At 38.0% G+C, this 16,106-nt stretch overlaps 2 protein-coding genes across 3 annotated transcripts; both read right to left on the bottom strand.

The window, feature by feature from the left end:
- Positions 1–1,940: 1,940 nt before the first annotated feature.
- On the bottom strand, positions 1,941–9,317 carry LOC147551176 (E3 ubiquitin ligase PARAQUAT TOLERANCE 3-like). Of its 2 annotated transcripts, none has more exons than XM_086665715.1 (15): positions 8,211–9,317; positions 7,703–7,802; positions 7,456–7,537; positions 7,190–7,356; positions 7,011–7,093; positions 6,760–6,831; positions 6,512–6,668; positions 6,261–6,409; positions 5,760–5,924; positions 5,376–5,681; positions 5,153–5,194; positions 4,648–4,903; positions 4,413–4,535; positions 3,968–4,049; positions 1,941–2,773 (listed from the first exon to the last, which is right to left on the bottom strand). In XM_086665715.1, the coding sequence occupies exons 1-15, from the start codon at positions 8,374–8,376 to the stop codon at positions 2,162–2,164; spliced, it is 2,562 nt and encodes an 853-aa protein (XP_086521841.1). In that variant the 5' UTR covers positions 8,377–9,317; the 3' UTR covers positions 1,941–2,161. The 2 variants fall into 2 exon arrangements, with proteins under 2 accessions (XP_086521841.1, XP_086521842.1); XM_086665716.1 differs by having other exon boundaries at positions 4,648–4,897.
- A 1,724-nt stretch (positions 9,318–11,041) lies between these two features.
- On the bottom strand, positions 11,042–15,245 carry LOC147551175 (uncharacterized). The gene is made up of 10 exons (XM_086670918.1): positions 14,976–15,245; positions 14,368–14,427; positions 14,200–14,239; positions 13,171–13,349; positions 13,032–13,070; positions 12,793–12,879; positions 12,507–12,567; positions 12,050–12,174; positions 11,538–11,629; positions 11,042–11,301 (listed from the first exon to the last, which is right to left on the bottom strand). The coding sequence occupies exons 1-10, from the start codon at positions 15,021–15,023 to the stop codon at positions 11,187–11,189; spliced, it is 846 nt and encodes a 281-aa protein (XP_086527044.1). The 5' UTR covers positions 15,024–15,245; the 3' UTR covers positions 11,042–11,186.
- Between the last annotated feature and the right edge of the window lie 861 nt (positions 15,246–16,106).

The raw sequence follows: 16,106 nt of genomic DNA, 5'->3' as shown, positions 1-16,106 counted from the left end.
GACTTGCATTGAGATAGGGTTGGGAATTGGCCGACATGGACGTCCATGGGCACTTGAAGCATCGGGTCGGCGCGGGTCGGACACCAAACTTCAATGGCATTGGGGTAAGCGGGTTAATCGGGCGGGCAATTTTAAAATTCGCCTTGCCCATTAAGAAGCTCGAGTAATTCGGGTAAGCTCATGACTTGAAAAAATTCACTTCTTCCTCTCCTTTTATATAGTCGTCAAACCTTTCCTAATTATAAAGAGACATTGTGGGATTAAAACTAGACGTTATTTGTGTTGTTCCTTTAGGAATTTAATCTCACATTGAAAACTAATGAAGAATTCTCATGAGATATAAGATAAACTTATCCCACTCCTTGCTCCCTTAAAGCCTAACACTAATTCAGTAACCTACTAGGAATTCTCTTGGGCCATTGCAAAGCAATGCATTAGGTTCGTATAGTTGCCCTTAAACATATTGTTTACCATCTCAACTAGGCCTAGCAACATGGACTGTTGGGCGGATGCGCGGGTAGAGGTTTTAACTTATACCCACCCACTAAAACTTGACGGATTGAGCGGGTTGTGCCCGAAACGAGCGCGGATGTCCATGGTCCTTGTTGGACTCGGGAACCCGTGGGCGGATTCGAGCTCATGGGCAAAATTTCCACCCCTAGACTGACCACATGAACTCCGCCTACGGTCCCCCAACCTTCGCCCCAAGAATTAGGTCTACCATTTTCTTCATAGAAGACTAAGAAAATTATATATATATATATACTTTTTTAACATTTTCAAAAGTTATAAGCTCATCCACTGCCACAACAACCACAACTACCATCTCTACCACCTCCTAGTAGGAGCTAGGAGTCCATCAATATAACTAGAAAAGTCTCTAATATGAATGTTTCTCCATGTGTTTATCTGTACCATAATTAGAAGTTTTATACTTCACTTCATTATTCCAAATTCTATAGCACCTGCCTCATTTATTACTACACGTACACTATGTTTACCCTAGGATATGTGACTTAGGTGATAAAAGGACGATTTTCATTTACTACATTCTTACCTGTAAATTTGAGATATTCTAAGCGCCTAAACGTTTACAAAAACGTTTTACTATCGGACATTTGTAAATTTGTGACTTTCAAAGCACTTAAACGTTCACAAAACCGCTTACTGGTCCGACAATCGAGGCTAACCATGACCCAGAAGGTGACGTAATCACCCCCAATTGATCAAGGTGTAAGGAATGAGAAATAATTTAACCAATCGGCCGGCTACATCAACTTTTAGGGTCGTGGTTTGACCGACCTCAAGAGTCAGGACCATTTAGCACTGTTATACTAACATTTACCAAATGGACAAATGAAACCTAAACTATGACTTGTGGCTTTCATCTAATTAAGTGACTCTAATTTTAGGGACTTTATATAGCTCTATATGTGACAGAGTTTGGTGGATACTTTAAAGAAATTAGAGGGAGAAGAAAAATCCACAAAAAGGAGTGGTTTGGCCATTTCTATCACCTCCACTATACATGTTTTTTAACTTAGTATTTGAAAGTATCTAAAGTAAAGAAATACGTACTCACGGTAGCTTCTTCTTTACTTTTTATCTTTTTCAAGAATTCATAATGTAACCACCAGTCTAGCAGAGAGTCTAGTAGACAAACGAAAACTAAATATACTTACGACGAGATATTTTAACAAATCAAAAGATAATAACCGTATAGTTAACTTCTCTGCATTTTACTCAACGGAAAAAAAAGACTTCAATTCAAAAATATGAATAATTTGATGGGACGACAACATTCTGAGCCCTAATAGAGTCGGTCCGGATTGTTTCATCATGTTAAAAGAGAATACAAAGTTTCTTTTTTTTGGTAAAACAAATCCATAGTGTTGGAATAGAGGATGTGCAAACCTTAAAAGGGAAGCATGTTAAAGTAATAATAGCCAAAATACAACTCATATTAGAGCACCTACGAATCGACCAAGTTGAATGTCACAATTTACTCTCTACCTTCTCTTTCTAGCAACATAACATTTGGCCATACAAGAAGAGAAAAAGACAGTAGAGAGAGAAAGTGAGTAGAGAGAGAAAGTGGGTAGAGAGAGAAAGTGAGGGGGGGAGTTTAAAGGCCATAGAACTCTACCGATCCACAATTCTATCATCTGTGCTTACGATGACGTTCATGGTGATGATCTCTCTCCCTTGATCTTCGAGAAGATCTTATTCCATCATCATCATCGTCTTCCTCCACCGATTGTGGAGGAGGGTTGTACCTCGAGGGTTTCCTCTTGAAATGCCTATCATCGTCATCATCTTCATCATCATCACTTGAATCTACTTCTCTCCTCCTTGACCCCCCTCCTCCCCCAACACCCACTGCTGGTTTCACCTCCTCCCGATCATGGCGGCGGTGGTGGTGATGATGATGCGACGATTTGTGATGACCTGATGAAGCCGGTGGTTCATATTCTTTGTATCCATTACTATGACCAGTGATGGCGGCGCCGCCAGTAGTAGATGGTTTTTTCTTGCCTTCAGAAAAACTGATGCGAGCGAATACACTACGTTTGTGCTTCTTGTCTGCGGCGCTCATCCCGTCTTCTTCATCGACTTCAGGTCTTCTCTTCCCTAACCGTACGGATTCCGCCTCTCTCGGTGGTTGTAGTGGTGGTGGTGGTGCGACTCTCTCCGACTCGGATCGGTGTTGGCGTTGGTGATGATAGCTGTGATGCTGCTGATCCGAACTTTGAGATTTGATTTCCGGCCGATACTGCTACAATAAACGACAAGCTCAATAAAAATTTAAACGGTCCAATGTAAAAAACGGTACGACAAAATTAAGGGAAACTACAAAATATATAATTGACTTCCCAAGTCAAACAAATTTAAATTTGTATCTTGGTACACAACTTTTGCGGTATCACAATATAGGGCCCCACAAGCTCAAACTAGAGAAATCAAGCCCAAAACAAACTTTAGAGGAAGTTGAAGACCAAACCACTAGCTGGCTTTGTGTAGGTCATTTTGTAACCATGGATGGTAAAGAACTAGCCATGTAAAGAGAGGATATGGAAAAAAGCAATAGTGGAATTTTAGCAGACAAGCCAGCAACCAGATCAACTTGTTGATATTGCGTTGGTATCGCTGGACCACCGGCCCCCTAGGAATTGACCAAGTAGTATCCAAGTTCTTCCAGCCCAGTTCCAACCCCTAGAACTCGCAAGTCCGTCTTCATAGAGTAAGAGCTTCCCAAATCTTATACAAGGAGGAATGCTCAACTCCAATATTTATGCAAACGATGGTGGAACTAAATTAGTGCACAAAATTTTAAGTTTACCAACACCAAATTTATATTTTCTTTGCTTTATTGATCTTCTCTTACAAAAAAGAGTAGGATAAAACAAGGGCCATCATGTTGCTAAGGTAGGTAAGCAGTTGAAAAGACTTGGCTACTCCAAAGAAGGCCCAATGCCCACCTCCAAAGAAGTCCCTATACATATATTACAAGCATGGTTACCCTGAAAGACTTGACTGCTCAGCCGAGATTCTACTCCCACATCAACTTTTCTCCAAGGACATTTTGAACTATATAAAGTTCAACTTCTCCAATATGACTTCCCACGACAAGCGAAATAGTCAGAATTCCCCTTAAACTGTGAGAAGTCCGGAATTTTTCTAAATCTCCAGCTCCAAAATATGAAGCATAACCCTAGCTAATCCCAATTAAAATATATTAGAAAAATAGTAAAAGCAAAAAATCTTGAATACACTCTAACTTTGGTTTTAGAATGCTAGTGAAAGACGGGTAGACACCGACTCCAGTAACGGAAAGAATTTTCTTCCCCCCAAACTGAAGAGAGAGGTCTCTTTTTCTCGCCACATGAACCACGACTATGAACGATACCCACCTGGTGTACAAATATAAAAAGGAAGTAATGATACTTAGACTGCGAAAAACACATACAGAATTTGATTTCATTGACGACGACAAGTCTCGACTGCTACTGCTAATTTCTCTACCGCTTTCCCTGTCCTTAAGATACTCCCTGTTCCACGAGGAAAAATATGTTCAGATTTCAAGAAATGCAAGAAAGATAGTACAAGTAAGCTTTCAGATCAACCATAAATAGATATCTCTAATGCTCGGTATAAGCCAGTACTTGTACTTCAGTCTCAGGATTGACTCATATAGAGGATTTAGAGGGAGACAAGATGGACAGTATTTTCCCCACAAGAAGCTTCTAACATAGCATCTCATTTCGTGTAATGGCTTATAATATCATGTCACTTGACGACGCATGTGAAGGCTGGATCCGTATCTCATGGACAAGAAAAGAAAACACAACCCTATCTAATCTAAAAGGGTGAAACTATCTTTTTCCTAAAGTTAGAAAGAACCATAATAATACCTTTCCCTACGTTGCTCCATCTCATTCTTTCTCCTTACTTCAGCAGCTTTTCTAGCCTCAAACTCCTCTCTGCTCATAATAGGATGTCCATGGTTTGGACCCATAGCAAACTGTGCCAGATCCCTGGAAAATATGAAGTTACCACTGGGTCAGGCTATCAAGACTCTTATACGATTAGTTTTGATTCAAACATCCTAAATCAATCCATAAAGCACAAAGAACACAAAAAAAATACCTCTGTTGTTGAACAACAGGCATCATATAACCCTGTCCTCCAAAATGGTCTTGTGGCATAAACCCCCCAAGCGGCATATCAAAAGGACCAGGTACATAACCCATGTAGGGCATGTTGCCCATAAATGGGCCACCCATATACCCTTCCATCCCGAGTTGCATACCACCCCAGTATGGGTTACCGCCTGATGGACCATAAGGCATCATATAATTTTCAGCTACGAGATCTTGAGGGCCCCTCCACTGCAGGTCTGCACCTGCAACGTATCAGAATAAGTCAATTAACATAAAACCCTACAGAGAATAACCATTGCCTAGAGTGTTTAGCGAAATTGTCTCCATAGCACTGGAAAGATCCCTGATGTTCTAGCAGGGCACAATATCAGAAAATCTTCATAAAGGTAATTCATTATTTTATTACTTTTGGGTTTTCGGTCTTATACTGCACCAAGCTATTACCAGTTTGCTACAATCCGACAAAAGAGAAAATAGAACAAAAGACTAACCAGTTACAGGGAATGGGGCTTTCTTCTTTTTCTTTTTCTTCACTGGAAAACAAAAGAAAACATCAACAAATGAGTTTTGAATTGGTAAAGAAAGCAGCCTACCGTTAAACGACATTTACCATATGCTATTTACTAGAGATGCAGCGCGGAAAGAACCGAAAAGGCAACCAAATTAAAAGGGTGCAACATCACATGAATAACTAAGGTTTTACAGGGAACTCACCTGGCTCAGAAGCAGGCAGTTTCTGCATCACTTTTTCTGCTGTTGGAGCACTACCCTGTGCTATATGTTCCTTCACATTCATTGATTCATCCATAGCTTCAGCTGTATCGGCTAGTTTTGTAGCTTTCCCTTTATCCAATGGCTGTAGCGGAACTTGCGGGAGAGGGGCATCAAGTTGTACCTTAGCTGAGGTCTCTTCTTCTCGATCATTTCTCTTAACAGGAGACATCGCTTGTCCACCCTTGGAAGCGGCAGAAGCTGCAGGTGACGGAATCTTGGGCGGGCCAGAACGAGCAGACGCCATATCTGTCAAAAGCAGCTGTTTGAATTATGTGTATCATGAACTATACAAGTTACGAAGGTTGATAGTGCTGAAGTGCAGACCTTGAATCTGCAACATGCTTCCACCATTTTCTGCACTACTGTTGTTTGATTCTAATATGCGGTTGATGGTTTCCCTTACTGTTCTATTTGGTAGAAGGTCATCAGCAAGTACATTAGTCGCCCCACATACACACATCAACTTCGAGATGATATGGTCCCTTATACCTGATTAAAAGTTCGTAAATTGTAAGGCTGTATCCCTTTAGCACAAGTCAAAATCATGCCAGGCACAATTAATTAAAAAGAATTAAAGTTAACATGATTTCACGAACGGAACTGCAAGAGTTGAACTGTTGAAGAAAGTAAAATAAAGGCATGTAAGTTGAAAACGCCCTGCTTTTAACTTGAATCAGCCGATCTTATCCAAGTAACCAGGACAAAAGGGGGGCATATAAGGTATTAAGGTGCATGTAGAATGGTAAAAGGCAAACACCGCAAAAGTTCCCAAGTAAACGAAACTTAGAGTAATAATAGAGGAAACATAACCAGCATAAGAATTACATTTATCACAGTAACTCTTGAAACAACACTTGCTTGTCAGCACAGCATCCTTCATTACTTCTCTGCACAAAGGGCAGCGGAGTTCTGGCGGAAGGTCATTTACTGTACGAGTAGATGGCAATCCTTCGATTTCCTTCTCAAAAGCAGCCCTAAATCAAGTCAAAATTTCTAAGTTAATAATAGAACCGAACGTAAAAGTGATAATAACAGTAATATCAGAAGAAAGAAACTAAATATCGTAATCAGATTACTCGTTTGGCTTCAATACAGCAACTGCACCGCTTGGCAAGGCATAGGAGCCGTCAGGGGTTGTCATCAACATCGACTTTGGGATGCCAGTTGGAGGCTTCACCCTCTTAATGTCATATGTAGGATCACCATTTGTTGGGCAGTGTTGAATGAAGTGCCCTATAATTCACAGTATATGATCATGAACATCCTTTGATTCTTAAAACCACATACACAAGACACAACACAGGTAATAGTTCAAATACATTACCAGGAACCTTGCATCTGAAACAAATGTAACCCGGCGGAGGTGTTTTCCATTCCATTCCACCAACACCCCGACCTTGAAGATGAAAAAAGATAAAGAATATAAGTGAACCAAAGTGAAGAAAATAAAAGGAAGAAACAGAAAATAACAGCTTGCAGAATGCTAGCAAAGAACATACGGAAACAAAGGAACGTCCGAATCATCTACACTAGGAAAGAGAACATTATAGAACTAGAATGAGAGACAAATATTACCAAAACCCCGGGCAGGCCCCATCATCCTTCCACCCATGCCTCTTCCATAACCTCTTCCAGCCCCAAAACCCTCTTGAGTTTGCCTGTAAGTCCAATTCCAAGAAAAGCAGTATAAGATGAGGGAAAGTTCACAACTAGGACTGATAGAGAAAAAAGTATTACGCGAAGATCTTTCTCACCGTTGCCACTCCAAGGCAGTCGAATCGACTAAAGCTTTGATCTTGTTGTCCTCGTCAGCTCTACTGGGAGGAGGGAAATCCTGCACCATGTTGTTGGTTTGAGCTGGGAGTACTTCTGGAATGGCGTATAAATCATTTCCAAATTCATCCCATTCATTTTCCTCCGGCTGCAGAGCAAAACAAAACACAGCAGTTATTATTATTACTTATTAATGAAGAAGCATGCAGTTACTAGTGTATATTGTGTAACAGTTTTTTTTCCTTACAATTCTGACAGAAGAATCGGCCATGGGGAAGCTAGTTTTGGTTAATTGAGTATCCTCTACTTTATTCTCTATCGCTTTTTCCCTGCACACAAACAGGAATAAATTAATTCATCATTCTAACCCGATATCCTTTAGACATGAGCAGTGACAAGCTATACCGAGTACTACAATTACTGTAACATCACAGCAAATGAAACACATTTATCAACACAACAAATAGTGAACAATTGGAAGTGTGAGATCATACACTTGTGGTTCAGCAACAATGTTCATGCGAGGCCTTCCAGGTACCCGTCGAACTAAAACAGAGGTATTTTTCGGAATCAACGTTGCTTCATCAATGTATTCTGAGATCCAAATCACACAAGACAAAGTCTATAAACAAACTGCATAGAGATCAATCAAGGATGTGGAAAAACCAAAGACCTGATTTTTGCTGTTCAAACACCGAACATAACAACCAACAGACTAGTATGCACTCTAAATCTTAAGCCAGGGCCAAACTAACTCCCCTACTTATAAAGATCACTACTCTGATCTCAAAATGATTACTTCCGTGTTAATTCGAACATAAAAATAAAAAATCAACCCGAGTAAACCAATTAATCAGTTCCCCTAATTCTGCTCTCATGAATGACATTTTTATGAACCTAAAAACCACTGCAACCATGGAAGAACCTCTCATGCTCGGAATATAACTAGAACTTAAGGTGTGTATGGAACAAAATCTAGGAATATATATGAAAAGAACGAACCTTCATTAGTTTGAGCATTGGCAACCATTAGGTCAAAATCAGTACCCCTGCCCAACTGTTTGGATTCAAATATTTTTTCTTTCAAATTCGCTACAGATATAAAATGACCGTCAATTGGAATTGAATTGAAATCTTTTGCACTCTTAAACTTGTAATATACAGCCATTTCACTTTTTTTTTCTCTTTTCTGAACTAAATTGTATAGAAGAACAAGATTAAAAACCCCTAAAAAGGAGCTGAAAATGAACTTAAAAGACCCTCAAATTAAAAATTAGGGCAAAATGAAATTCACTCAAAATTAACAAACAGCCGGTACAAGCGAGAGCATCTCCCTCAGTTCTTTGTCTTGCAAATCGTCTTCCGTAGATTTCACGAGCAGAAAGAACCACTCTTCACCAAACCTCGACAAAATCAAGATCAAAACTTTTCAAGTTTTATACTTTGTCATACAAATTTTCGAACCTAATACTTCAGCTTCGATGATAAACCAACGCCCTCTATGAGAGAAAAAAAACGAAGCTTTAGATCAGAATCCTCGCGTAAACGTGGTCTTCATACAGATCGCTCGAAGCAGAATTAAAACTTCAGATTGATTGGAAATCGATCGTCACGGCAAGCAGCTCCCTGAACAGATGATACCAGCAGGCAGACTTATATCTCCGAATCGGATCTGCAACGCAAAAAACAATTTCTAGGTATCCTCAACGAATCGATCAATTAGAGAACGATCTAATCCGGAAGGAATTCATTGATTTAAAACCCCCAAAAGGAGATTGAGGGGAGAAGATGGTAGAAGTAAAACTAGGGTTAGGGTTTTGTTATGGACAAAGAGAGATGTGTTGCAATCTGCAAGAAGAGAGAAAGAGTGACAGCGCAGAGGGTTTCGCGGCTTTATCGACTTCTACGAGATGAAAGAAGCCGCCAAGAAATTTCCAATCCCGCCCCACTCTAACCCGCCCAATCCGGTCCCTCCATTTCACAATCATCTAGTGACCATGATTAAACTATGCCAATTGAATTTAGAAAACCTATTACACCATACAAAATCTTAAAAATTATTTTTTCACAATTAAATGTTTTATAAAAACCTATGATTTTTCAAATTATGAACTTAAATATAGTTAGGCCGCGGTTTTGGGGAATAAAGAAAAATCTCCGGGGAATAAAGAGAGTTTCATTTTGAGTCCAAAAAATTATCTTTTTGCTTTTTGTACCCCATTCTCCATCTCCTCTCTTCTGCTCCTTCTCTCTCTTGCTTGTTCTCTCTCTATATCTCTCTTTCTTGTTAATGGTGAAGATTACAGAGACAAACAAATAATTTTTCAAGAAACAAATAGATTGGCAATGTAAATTAAGTAGTACAACAACAATTAAATTTCATATTGACGGTAGATTCTAGTTTGATGTGAGACCATTACTGGAACAAACTGCAGTTTTTCTTCAAATTGATCTCTAAATAATCAGATAATCAAATAACTTCAACAACTAATATTACTCTTTTTCTGTCAGATTAAGACCTCAAACAAATATTGTTCACCTTCTTTATCATCTCTGATTTCTTGTTCTTCCTTTTCTTTATTCTTGCCTAGAAACTTCTCTTTAAGGGTTGAAAAGTACGTCGGCAAAATCGTCTTCCTTTTCTGGTTCAGCAATTTCTCGTCATCATATTCATGATTCTAAATCTTTTTTCTTAAATGTTTTTTTTATAGGAAGTCACTTTGGTACTGTGATGATGATTACAACAAAATCCATCATTCTCATAGTTCTAGCGGTCATCATCATCATCCAAAAGAGCATAACTTTATTTTCTTTTTAACCAACATTACTGCTTCTTTTCTTCTCCTTGATAATTAATCAGACCAGATGGTTTATGTGAAACCCTAGAAATCTCCTTAGCGAAGGTAAGTGTCTGACTTGACCCCCATTTCAGATTTGGTTAGGGTCCCATGATATCCAAAATTCAACAAGATTTCCCACAACATCAACAAGAGAGGATGATTGTTTTGCTAATCCAATCACAAACTGAACAAGAGAGAGGGTTAGGTTGTGGCAGCGGTGATCGGTTGGTCGGAATAGTGGTGGTAGTGGGAAGTTGTAGTGAGGGGAGATGGAGAAGATGAAGATTAGGGGGGCAAAGTACAACTTAATAAAATTTTGGATTAAAAACAAAGATGACCCTAAATCAATCTTGGTCTGAGACTTTCTTTTATTCCCCAAAGCCGCGACCAATAGTTATGGATTAAATTAGCTCATAGTCAAATTATGAACTTAAATAGTCATAGAATTAAATTATGAACTTAAACATCTCCAAAGTTTGGTTTTATCGTTTAATGAAAATGAGTATGACAAGAGTAGGTTCTAATGAATGAGACGAATATACAAAATTAACATCTCCAAAGTTTGGTTTTATCGTTTTGAACTCGGGGAAAAGAAATTGAAAATCCAACTAACATCAATTTGGATTTGGTATCCAATATCATATTTAAAAAGAAAAACTCAGACACGACTTTACTCTTATCAAGTACTTTGTCTACACCAAGCACACTCATGGTCACATTTTGTTCTCTTCCTGCTGAGTTTGTTTATGTGATATCATATGAACTAATAAAGAGCAAACACACATGAATCCGATGCAAAAATTTTCATAATGGCATATTTATATGGTTATGGGATAAGTACTTTTCCACTAAAAAATGCTTTTATGCAGCACAAAGATAATCTTTATCTGCAAGAGTGAAAATATTATTATACTAGTAGTTTCCAATGCCACTCCATGAAATGAATGAAATACACCAATTGATTAAAGAATAAGTTAAGAAAACAATAAGAAAGAGATTAGAATTCCCACTTCTTTTTAACTTAACCTAGTGACAATTAATACACAATAGCTAGCACCAAAGCTACTAATCTCTCTTACTCGTTTGACTACTTATATGAATATATAATCTAATTTAGAGAGAACAAAAATAAGACAGGTCAAATGTCAGTCAAGATCAACGACGATACGATCAATACATAAGCAAAAAGTAAGAAAATGGCTATCTGCATGAAAAATCTCGGGTTTTCTCTCACGCTCGAAGATGTTACTGATCTGCAATAAGAAAACTCAATTGCATCAAAACACTAGGAATACATTGTAGAGAAAAAAAACAATGGATGATTTTTCTTTTAGAAATGGTATAGCAATAGGAGAGAGTTTTTTGTATAGGTCAAGAGACTTTTTAAATGAGTCTGAACCCAGAACGTCTCGAAACCCGACCTCAAGGTCAGAAACAAAGTTCTTAACCACTTCAGCCGAGGGTCTTTGGCAATAGGAAAGAAAGTTACCTTGCAATTCGCTGCGAAAATCTGTAAAATGGCAAGCTTTGAACGAAGACGATGCCTGGGCCTGTTAAGGTAGCTGTCACTAGGTTCTCACCCTGCAAGATTGAAATTTGATAATAACTAACAAGGGCCGAATATATATTCAACTTGGACATAAGCTAGGAACTTAGTTCGATAAATAGGTAAGTAAACAAATACAATGAGCAGTTTGTTGAGGAGTAAAAACGTGGAAGTGAACAAAGATTAACTTTTTTTCATGTGACCATGACGCCGTAAATCTGCAAAATATTTGTTCATGGTCCATAGCTAGGGAAAGTTTGACCTGGCCTAAGCCATACTTGCAAAGCTAAAATGAGCAATGTGTCAGGAAGTTGCTTCGTTGATATCACATACTGAAATTGGGAGAAAGTTCATACTGAAAAAAAAGCAATGAAGTGGTGTGTGTGTGTTTGTGTGTGTGTGTGGAGAGAGAGAGAGAGAGAGAGAGAGAGAGAGAGAGAGAGAGAGAGACTCACCCCAAACATGGCTCGTCTAATTGAACCAGGGTATTTGACTTGAAAATTTATTGTAGGGGTCATGGCAACAATGCAGGCAGCATCAACAACCAGTACTTCCCCCACGTCAAGATTTTTCTGAACAACTAGCAACCAAGAAAGTTCAAACAGTTCCGAGATTTAGTCGAATAAGAAATTGGACCAGGATATTAAATATTTTACACTTAACCATGGGAAATTCAAACTTGCAGATCAAGAACGTAGGAACTTGTTTAGTGGGTTTAACTTCAGAGAGAAAAGTTGAAGTTTTGAAATATAATTGGCCAAGTCACAATAGCTTGACATCCTCATATATCATTACCAATATGACCATACGGGATATAATGGTTGAATTTTGGGGATATATTGCGATATCAACTATAGGAACAAATTAAGTTATGGAAAATAACAAGAATAACCAGATAAAGAAGACAAATACCAGATCCACCAGCAGCTATGAAAGCAATCCCTTGACCCTCAATCTTTTGTCTCAGAAAGCCCTGCAACAGGAAAATAACCAGGTCGAAATACAAATAAAAAATACAAAAGAGAAAGAACAGGTACTGGAAAAAGAAGGGATAAAAGAGAAAGGAAAAAGGTGAAATGGTGGAGAATCTATGGTTTATCAGTTGCTCAAATGTCAGATGGTAGATCTTTTAATTCTTAGAAAAATGTGGCATCTTTTGAATGAATAAAAATAGCCGAGTTTGAGAGCCATTTCTCACCTCTGGCCCAGCAATGATATTAAGAGCTCTCTGAGCAACTGAGTTAGTGACTTTAACATCATTCACAGAGCAAAGAAATGCATCTGGCTACAACAACCATTTCAAATTATACATCCAAATGAAGAAAAGAAAGATAGCAGCCCGAAATGGACTCTTCTGGAAACAATAACAAAAATTTATATCCAATTTGGTACAGTATAATGAATAGGAGTTTAAGAGCATAAGTGAGTCATCTCTACCTGGCACAAAAGCTCTCCACCAAACATTGCCAGATCAATCTACGAGAGAAACATGAATCAGAAGAACGGAAACAGTACGCGCAATGCAGACAGAAAACTATTCTATATGAATATACGATTTTAGTTTATCAGAACGAACCGGAAGTATCTTGGCAAGGTAAGGTGCAGCAATTCCAACAAATCCATCATTTGATCCTTCATTGAGAAGAACTATACTGGTCATATTTTTGCCGAAAAGCCAGTACCACATAGTTCCTTCATTTTCAGGATGAAACAATTGTTCCATTTGAATGGTCCCGGACATGTAGCACATGGAACCTGCAAAAGTTAAAAGCTCAAATGCACAACCTAATGAAGCATGCGACTTTGGTGTCTAATTCCTTCAGAACGAGAACATAACAATTCAAAATCTTAAAATTACAGGTGGAGAGGCTATTTGCTCATGTACAAACTCAAATTAATAAATGAATTATTCAAGTGAAATTCGCACAAAAAGTAGCTTAACTCGACATACAGAATGAAGTAAACAACTTGAGGGTAACGAAATGGGTTACACCTCAACCCATATTCAGGGCACTTTCAACATTTCAAGTTATTCCAAGTTAGCGTTGAAATTCTGACTCAACCTTTTGCATTTCAGAGCAACTAAAAGTATAAACTATGTAAGACCACTCCTCAAATAGTTAGACCAAGTGTCTAATAAAACTTTTGATAAGTTTCTGGCAATTCGACATTCACGTTTCGTAAATCCTAATAAACCCAAGTACCCATGTCAACTACAAGCTTCAGATACTATTCAATGAATTTATGCAAACAAATAAGCCCGAATAATATAGTGTGTGTGTGTGTGTAGTATGACAGGTTAAAGGATATATGAGACAGATGCATCGTCCATTCATCATCCTTACTTTATATTATCACACTCGAGACACGTGGTGGGCGGGTTCAAGGTTTTCAAGTTGACATGTTATAAAAGCAGCTGGATACATTAGCGAATAGCGATTGAAGTATGAAGATTGTTGGTTCAAGTACTTGTACCAGTTATGGCTAAAGAATGACGAATTAGTCATCGATAAAATATTCAAGGATTCAAAATCAACGTCTAAAGAAGTTCAATGACCACAAGGGTCAAAAAAGATATAGCATAACCATTGCAAGAGAAACTTACCAGGCTTTGCTATGACCTTCTCATTTGGCTTTAACATAATCTGATAAGAAACGAACAAATGTCACGGAAAGTAGAAGTTTAAACCAAAAACCCCAACTAAGGTATCGAACTTGGTTTATTTCCTTGATCAAACGAGTAGCTTATTAACTAGAAATTATATCTAATTACCTGTACTATCTGAGCTTCACCGCCTAAAATCTGAAAAGGTACCATAGCTCCTTCTGGACTCTGAAATAGATAACTTTCTCATGAATTTTCCAACATATACGAAGATAACAGAGATTTTAACAATTTCAGATGGAAAATTGGTCTCTTGAACGAGCTCATTACTTCACACAATGGGTATCTATCTATCTATCTAGCCATAAAAAATAAATACGGACTCCGATTTCCACTAGAAGACTGGCTATGGACTTGGAAAACAGTACTATACATTACTCAATTATCACTCATCATGCTTGAACTAGAAACATAATTCCCATTCAGATCAATCTCTAGGTTTAATTTTCCCCTTTATGATCATATAACTCAAGCCCTACTTGTTGTCTTATAGAGTGAAAAATTCACCTAAATTTGCATACTAAAGTAATGATATTACTCTTCAAACACTAAACACAGAACAACAACAAAATTATACAAAAACCAACTAATTTCAATCAGATCACAAATTCTACAACAAACAAGATCTTCTGAGTGCCAATGCAATCCAAACATGTACTATTGATCTAAACAAAACCTAATTTCAGATAAAGGCATAATCTAGAGAGAGAGAGAACCTGGTATACATAAGGCTGGAAAGGAGTGGAGAAGAAAGGGGCGGCCATTTCCGGTAATCAGAAACGAAATATTTACTTAAACCATCAAAAATATTGAGATCAAATCGCCGGTAAAACTAAACGGAATCCGAAATTAATCCGGGAAGAGGAAATTCAACTACTAGTACAAGTTTTTATATCAAAGTTATGATTTGGGGACAAATGAAAGAGGTTTTATTTGATGAGTTGGCTTTGTTCTTAAGGAATAACATGACATGTCAGTTCCTTATTGGTCATTGTTCTACTCACGACGTGTCTTGTTCTCTGTAATTTGAAACACCTATGGCTATATGGGCTTATGGCTGTGGGTATGGATGTACAAACCACTCCTCAAAGTAACTTCATGCTCAGGCGGGGGGGATAAAAGCCCCATGAGCCCAACTCCATCATGGATGTCCGAGTCTTAGAGGTCATGAACACACGGAATGACGGAATAATAAATTACTATCAAACGAAAGAACGCTTATTCCCATAGAATAAATTCCGTGAAATACTTTCCATGAAACTCTTTTAGTTCCATGAAATTATTTCCCTGATATCAAACACAACCTTAGAATTCATAAACACACGAAATTTCGAGATGAGTTTGATCTGACCGCCTAAGTGATGCTAGCGTAGTTCAACACAAAAAAAAAAAAGTGATGCTAGTGATGTTACTTGATTTGGCACTTTCAGCTCTCAACGACTTTAAAACGCGTACTAGAAAAGAGTGAGTAAACTGTTTTAAGGGACACCACACTTCGTGCACCATCATATTGAGATTGTTTTACAATATACGCACCAATATGACATTATGACAGAGATTATCATGTTGATAAATGAGTACACGATTTTGCAAACCACCTTTGAGACTGCTAAAGATGATGTTAGTTTTTGGCACTTCAAACCCTTACAATTTTAATACACGTTAGTAAGTTTAAACTCTTATAAGCAGCACCATACTCAGTCTCCAATAAATCTGGAATGTCCTTTACAACTATTGTGTTTGTTTGTTTTTCTAAGTTAAGTATTCGAAAAGCTAATGTTTTTGTATGTAGTATTTCCGATTTCCATTGGATATAAATATGTTGTAGACAACAATGTCATCACATG

The sequence above is a fragment of the Eschscholzia californica genome, unplaced genomic scaffold (genome assembly GCF_041429995.1).
Source record: "Eschscholzia californica isolate CP2 unplaced genomic scaffold, dmEscCali1.0.p SCAF_3, whole genome shotgun sequence".
NCBI classification, from domain to species: Eukaryota; Viridiplantae; Streptophyta; class Magnoliopsida; order Ranunculales; family Papaveraceae; genus Eschscholzia; species Eschscholzia californica.
The sequence above is the reverse complement of the archived record's forward strand: the minus strand, read 5'-3'. Positions and strand labels throughout refer to the sequence as shown.

Coding starts and splice junctions, on each gene's coding strand:
- LOC147551175 (XM_086670918.1), bottom strand. CDS start 15,023: ATGGCCGCCCCTTTCTTCTCCACTCCTTTCCAGCCTTATGTATACCAG. Junction 14,428..14,975: donor TCCAGCCTTATGTATACCAG/GTTCTCTCTCTC, acceptor TATCTATTTCAG/AGTCCAGAAGGAGCTATGGT. Junction 14,240..14,367: donor GTGAAGCTCAGATAGTACAG/GTAATTAGATAT, acceptor GTTTCTTATCAG/ATTATGTTAAAGCCAAATGA.
- LOC147551176 (XM_086665715.1), bottom strand. CDS start 8,376: ATGGCTGTATATTACAAGTTTAAGAGTGCAAAAGATTTCAATTCAATT. Junction 5,682..5,759: donor AAGCATGTTGCAGATTCAAG/GTCTGCACTTCA, acceptor TGCTTTTGACAG/ATATGGCGTCTGCTCGTTCT. Junction 2,774..3,967: donor CGTCAATGAAATCAAATTCT/GTATGTGTTTTT, acceptor TTATTGTAGCAG/TATCGGCCGGAAATCAAATC.